At 31.8% G+C, this 7,093-nt stretch overlaps 1 protein-coding gene and 1 long non-coding RNA gene across 2 annotated transcripts; one reads left to right on the top strand and one right to left on the bottom strand.

Annotated features, from left to right (window-relative positions):
• The first annotated feature begins 777 nt into the window (after positions 1-777).
• On the top strand, positions 778-2,537 carry LOC138348242 (uncharacterized). The gene is made up of 2 exons (XR_011220523.1): positions 778-1,142; positions 1,251-2,537. It is a non-coding gene; the product is annotated as an uncharacterized lncRNA (long non-coding RNA).
• NAC1 (NAC domain protein) lies at positions 1,782-3,787 on the bottom strand. The gene is made up of 3 exons (NM_001247553.3): positions 3,461-3,787; positions 2,821-3,095; positions 1,782-2,481 (listed from the first exon to the last, which is right to left on the bottom strand). Exons 1-3 carry the CDS (start codon positions 3,636-3,638, stop codon positions 2,029-2,031), a joined length of 906 nt encoding a protein of 301 aa, NP_001234482.1. The 5' UTR covers positions 3,639-3,787; the 3' UTR covers positions 1,782-2,028.
• Between the last annotated feature and the right edge of the window lie 3,306 nt (positions 3,788-7,093).

The following is a 7,093-nucleotide window of genomic DNA, read 5'->3' as shown; positions in this document are numbered from 1 at the left end:
CTTTCCATGCTAATCAGTATATGAAATTCGACGTTCAGAGATCAAAAGAGACCAAGTTGCAAAGCAATATGCCTGTTGATTTTAGTACTGCAGAGAAGCAAGCTGAGAAAGAGAAATTAGTTGTAAATTTTGAAGGATTTCTGCCCGAATCAGCTGCTGAAGAAACTTTCCATGCTAATCAGTACATGAAATTCGATGTTCAGAGATCAAAGGAGTCCGAGTTGCAAAGCAAAATGCCGGTTGATTTTAGTACATGGGAGAAGCAAGGAAGTCAAGAAGACACAGATTCGTCAATGGGAAAATGGGTCCAACTTCCAGATGGCCGGGAAGTCAAATTTTCGCTGGAATTGGGTGTACCAATCATTGATAAGTATGGATCTCTTTTAGGTGATTTCTGTGGTTTCGACAATCTCTGGATATATGATGAGAGCATATATTAATCGGAAAGTGACGATGAATAGTTTCAAAAATGCAAGAAGAAATTTTGGGTAGGACTCTGTAGATATTAGTAATATGTAAGCTTCTTGCAACTTTTGGTTTTCGTCATAATGATAATGACTATTTGGACATTAGTAAATCTGTGTTTGTTTTTTCTGTTATACTGGAAGTTTTTTTTAGTGTGCTCATTAATTATTCTCATCTTGATGCCTTCGTGGACGTTACTATGAAAATTGGACGTTGAAAAGTTCATCATGTCTACTTCCTTTCGACCCTAGCGCTCTATACAATCGTTGTTACTACTTTCATTTCCGTATTTTCCTTTCCAAACTGAGGTCTGGATACTACATTGGGTATGTTTTTGTTGTTGTCTACTTCCTTTCGACTACAGAAAATGGTATAACAAGTGCAGACAGACATATCTCGTACATAATTTCAGTCCCTACTCAAAGTGTTACGTCTTGTTTTGCAAGGTAGTCATACATATCAAATTGCATATCCATTATGTCCTTCAATGTGAAAAAGAGATAGGAAAGACAGTGTGAAACTGGATCAAAGACCCCAAAGGAATCCAAACTGTTCAAAGAGGCCCATAACTGAAACCCAAAGCTCCACTTCCCCAGTTGTAGAGGAGGACATCCTGATTTAAAAGAGACAGAATCAACAGGAGAGACAATAACCAGCAACTTGATTACAGTTTACAGGTTAGTGTTTGGATTGTCTCGAGACTAGGATGATATTGCAATCATGTAATGTTCGACATATGGAGGCGATTGACACTTAATTAAAGGACACACTTGGAGAAACTCCAGGTACATACTGGCTTGCAGTCCATTTGGAGGTGCGTTGACAGTTACCGAGGAGTCAGCACTCACTAGTATGTAGCGGAAGCTGGAAAGGATAAGTGTCTGCTAACATATGATGATGAAACGAGGCGCAGCCACACTCCTCCTTACGTAAGGAATTTCATTTCGTTTCTTGCTCTTTTAAATTTTATATCAAGGACGATGCGAAGTTCTTATATGAGGTAATCGAAATCTTACTAACTGCTAGGTTAAAGATGTTTTGCCTTGTTATTTGTTACATTCATCTATGTTGTATGTAGGAAAGAGTCTTCGTCACTGTTTAGTGTTAACAACTCAACTTGATGATTTGTTAGGCTTTTTTCCTATTGTTTTCACCCAAGTCGACTGTCTTATTGTGGATCTTACAATAGAAAGTTTTAGCTCTCATGCCTACATGAATCAGACACATCGATGTCGATAACTTTGCCCCTGAACCCTGAGCTCTTAAATATGCTAATTTCTATTTGAACCAGTGTAGGAGAGTCATAATCACAGAGATTTGAAGAATGATAACTTGATATTAACAAATTTTCATTTGTTTTTACATACCTTACAATAATAATAAGCCCTTCTATACGACTCTTTGGCTATGCTTATCAAGGCTCATTTGTGCTGTAGCCCACCAAATTTGACTAGCATTTTGTACTTCTCTAAACTACTTAATAAAAAGTTGACCTACACCACCAAAGAACAAAGAAAATGTCATGGATCACACTCAATTTAGATCCAATGAATTTATACAATTTTAGTAAGGTTTTTGCATGTATAGGAACATGTCTTGGAAATTGTTGAACTGGTCAAAGTTGCAAATTTGCTGCTGCATTTGGGTTTCAAATGGTTCATTTAGTAAACCATCCAAATAGTTTAGCTGAAAATCAAGGGTGTTTCTGTGGTCTTCGTCCCATTTGGGCGCGCTCTGAACCTCCTTGTCACATGGCGACAAGACATGCTCTGAGCCAGAGCTCGAGTTTGTCGTGTGCATTCTAGTCATCGACTCTGATGACTCGAAATAAAAGTAGTCGTTTGCTGGTGTCGATCGAGGCCGTGGTGGCATCGGTGCTAATTGTGTGGGCAATATTTTTGGTTTTATTTCTTCATCAAATTCTCCAAAGCTTGTAGTTTCCTTGTTGTCCACATTGTAATGCTTCTCAAGTGTGCCTTTCTTGTTGTATATTCGACACAATACCCAATCATCAAGCTGCAATAATGTCAAATCACATAATCAATAAACAATTTACAAATTGTATTTTGCACTCATAAGTTACAGAATATAATGACCATTTTATTTTACTTATTACTATATGTTAAATGGGTGCCACACCTAATTGTTGATAATTAAAGTGAAATCTTCCACTATTTTTCATTTGAAACATTGTAAATCTTAGGATTTCATTTGAAACATTGTAAATCTTAGGAGATATCACTATTAGAGATGTGAGTATAGTTCACGTAAACTCAGTAATTTTACCATACTATATTACTCGAATCTTGAATCTCATCTCCGAAAATAAAAAATTAAAGCTGAAGAAGGACTTACCCTCAAGTTATTGTTCTTGCCAGCAGAGCGGTCCACGTTGGCGAGGCGGTACTCGTGCATAATCCAATTTGTTTTTATACCTCTGGGTGCTTTTCCGGCATAGAACACAAGTGCCTTCTTTATCCCTAAGGTTTTGGGTTTTCCCACCGGTTTATCAGCTCCGGTTGCCTTCCAATAACCGGTTCCTGCTGCTCGGTTCGGCCGTGAACCGTTCGGATATTTTCTATCCCTTGGTGAGAAAAAATACCACTCTTTTTCACCGTACAAAGCCTTCTCTGCAATTACCAACAAAAAATAAAGTTCAGAAAAAGAACCAAACAGTTTTAGGAACTTAAAAATGTTCGAAGATTAACTTTTACGGATATTTGAAGATAATTTTTTAAAATTCGAAATTTAGCTCCTGTTTGAATATAGAAGTTGAAATCTATGAGTTTTTGAAATTGTGATTTTTGAGATTTGAAGTTGTGTTGCTATGCTATAAGTCGAAAAACTTGTTTTAAGGAACTTGATCTGATTTTCAAATTCCATGGCGGAACAGATCCAAAAACTGTGATCAAACGCGAAGCTTAATCTGTTTCGATTTTTTTTTTGACCTAGACTTTGCAAGCTATGAAAAATTGGAGGAAGAGTCAAAAATTACCAGGCAACTGCCATGGATCAAACTTGTAAAGATCAATTTCAGCTATAATTGATACAGCAATCGACTGTCCGGCGCATTTCCTGCAGAGATAGTGCTGCACCAATTCGTCGTCTGTCGGATGGAATCTGAATCCCGCCGGTAACTCCAATTGCTGATTTCCGTTTGCTCCTTTGTTCATTTCCTTTGAAATTCTCACTCTTCGCAACTTCACTTCCCCTTTTCTCTCGATTCGAATTCGATAAATTTTCCTCTTATCTTCCTCTGTTTTCTTCTCTCTGTTTGTTGCTGCTCCTGCTCCTGCTTTGTGTTAGTTTCAGTTTCTTTGACAAAAAAATAATGATGGGTTTGAAGTGTATATATAGATGAAAAAATAGGGGGTAAATTTGCACGTGGTGGATTGAAACTAGTCGTATGTATAATAATATAAAATAAAACGTGCTGTAGAGTTTGACAGCAGAAACCAGGCAATAACAGGACCACCGTTATTATGTCGACAATAATAAATTAGTATAAAGTATTTAATAATATATTTTTGTATATATATGTATTGCTATAATATGTTTGATAATTCAATAAAATTCAAGTATTGAGGCTTTTTGGTAAGATATTTTTTTTTAAAATTATGTGAATGATCTAATTTGAATTAATATAAATTAAAATTGTGTCAAATATATCAAATTAATAGTTAATCTTGTGAGTTAAACATGTCAGTTGTCAAGTAAAAAGCCGAAACGAAAATGTTGCTAAAAAGAAAATTGGTCATTTTAGAGGCGATTAAAAAGAAAAGTAAAATCTTCTTCTTTTTTAAATGGAGTGACTGTTGAATTAAATCTAGACCAACTTTGTTCATGTAGTATATTCAAGAATATCTACGTTTAAAAGATAAAAATAGTAGAGATGAGTATATTCTAATAGATGTGTGAATATACTATGAAAGATATGCTTGATAACGAAGTTTTACAACTTGGAAATAGCTTATGTAACAAAATATATAAAAAAAAAGGAAAGATAGACTGAAATAATTTGAACAGAGATAAAAAAAAAATGTGTCAAGATGACACAATTTTACCCTTGTTACGATAAAGATTCAAAAATCGAATATTAATACAGAAAGGTTAATAATATTTTTACTTCATTTAAGAATCTAACATGAAAAATTACAATATATTATTATTATTTATATCTAGTCAAATGAGATCACATAATTTTTTATAAAAAAATATACTCTCTCCGTTTCAAAAAGAAAAATTATATTTCCTTTTTAGTATGTTTAAAAAAGAATGATTCCTTTTCTTTTTGGACAATATTTTAATTTTAACTTTCTACATAACATGTTTAAGATCACGAGATTAAAGGACATTTAGATACATTTAACATAACGATTAAATAGTATTTCTTCTTTTCGTAAACTCTGTTCTAAGTCAAACTAATTTATCATTTTTTAAACGAACGAAATAATTATTTTATTTCATAATCATTAAGTGGGGTGAGGGGTTGGGGGTGTGGGGGTTGGGGTGGGGTGGGAGTACTTTTAAGAAAAAGTTACTTGGTGATCAAGAGTCTAAGCTAGTGGGTGTGTGGGACCCTCACTGCTTTTAGATTGACCGCAGCCATTGACTCAATAGAAGAGTAACATCCAATGAGAGAACAACACCTGTAAAGATGCGCCCACGTGTGCATATGATTTTGTCACTGCTCTCGTCACTTGCTGGGGACCACTTTCTCATTGAGGATCCAATAAATAATAATATCCGTCCCAATTAATGTTATTTTTTTTTAAAAAAAAAAATCCTATTTTAATTGGTACTAAAAAAATAACTAATTTATACTTTTCATATTGTTCTTTCTTAATGATAATTTATTATAATCATACTAATATTATGATATATTTAGTATATGATTGGGAAAAAAAGAAAAAATATATTTTAATTACTAAATATTTTTAATTCACGGTTAAAATCTTTATCAATATTAGCTAATTATTATTATAGACTTTCGTGATATTTATAAAAAATACTAAAATATAATTTTCACTAATAAATTTGCATTTAAAAAAATATATTCATGGACAACTAAGTTATTTTGTTAATTAATTATCGCTAAAAATCTTTTTTGTGAGGAGAATATCAATAAATAATATTATGCGAATTTTAAGATATATCATAAAAAGTAAAAACTTTAAATAAGTCGGCTGTTAAAGTAATATAATAATTATCCAATAAGAAAAAATTCAAACGGCGGTCAGGTCAGGACAAAAAAGACCACTCGTGTGCTACCTACCTAACCCACAATTGTCAAAAGGATATTCTTAGAATAATACACGCTCCGTTTTATAAAGAATGACCTAGTTTGACTTGATACGGAGTTTATGCGTATAAAGAATACTTTTGAATTTTATAGTCCTAAATTAAAATTAAGTCAAATGTACAAAATTACCCTCTGATTTTATGGCCTTAACATGCCACGTGGAAAGTCGTTATAAAGAAAAGGTCATTCTTTTTAAAACCAAACAGAGGGAGTAATACACTTTTCGTTTCAATTTACTTGATGTTATTTGATTTGATACAATATATTAGAATTTTTTTTTCTTGAAAACTTGTGATTAAAACTAGACATAAGTATTGTGTAATAATTCTTCTGTTTCATAAAGAATAATCTAGTTTAACTTGTCACGAAATTTAAGAAAATAAAAAAGACTTTTGATCATCTGGTTCTAAATTAAAGTTATGTCAAATGTACAAAATTTCCCTGTAATCTTGTGATTTTAAACATGCCACGTGAAAAGTTGTTACCAAAAAAAAAGACAATTCTTTTTTAAACAGACTAAAAAAATGGTCATTCTTTTTTAAAAAACGAAGATAAATATCTTTAATAAGTACATGTTTTAAAATTCAATTACTATATTTAGAAATATGTAACTTAAAAAAAAAGTCGAGTTATATAAATTAGGATAGAGGAAGTAATACTTCTTCCATCTCAATTTATTAGATATTGTTCGAATATTTGACTTGACTTACTTTTTTTAAAAAATAAGGTAGATTTCTGAAATTTATGAAAGAAAATAAGTCATAAATATGAATATAACTATAAATCATCTTAATAAAGTATAATAATATTTTAAAGTTAAATTAAATAACAATATATTTTTATATTTTAAATCGATTAAAAAAATAAATATTATATAAAATTAAGATAAAGGGAGTACTAAACTAGTTTGTTCATAGCTCCAAATTTTAACTACTGAATTAGATGACTAGTTAATACTTTTTACTTCAAGCTTTTACTCCCTTCTATTTTTGAATATTCTTCAATGTTATCGACTATTTACGAAACATTCAAAACATATGATTATTCATAATTAAATTAAAATATGAATATTCAATGTAGTGAATTTAAAAATTCGAGTGATAAATATATGAAGGCGTCGATCAATCAGTGGACTTACGAAAAATATCTACACTAATATAAAAATTCGAGTTATCAAAGTTTCGACTCTTGATTGCAGAAAACTTGACTCCACGTGTGACTAAGGGTGAAGCTAAACCATTCTATTCGACTTATGAATAAATTTAGAAGCTTTTGCGTAAACTCATGATCTAATTCTCTAAACAATAAAAAAAATTATACTTCCAT

The sequence above is a fragment of the Solanum lycopersicum genome, chromosome 4 (assembly GCF_036512215.1).
Source record: "Solanum lycopersicum chromosome 4, SLM_r2.1".
Lineage (NCBI taxonomy): Eukaryota > Viridiplantae > Streptophyta > Magnoliopsida > Solanales > Solanaceae > Solanum > Solanum lycopersicum.
The sequence above is the reverse complement of the archived record's forward strand: the minus strand, read 5'-3'. Positions and strand labels throughout refer to the sequence as shown.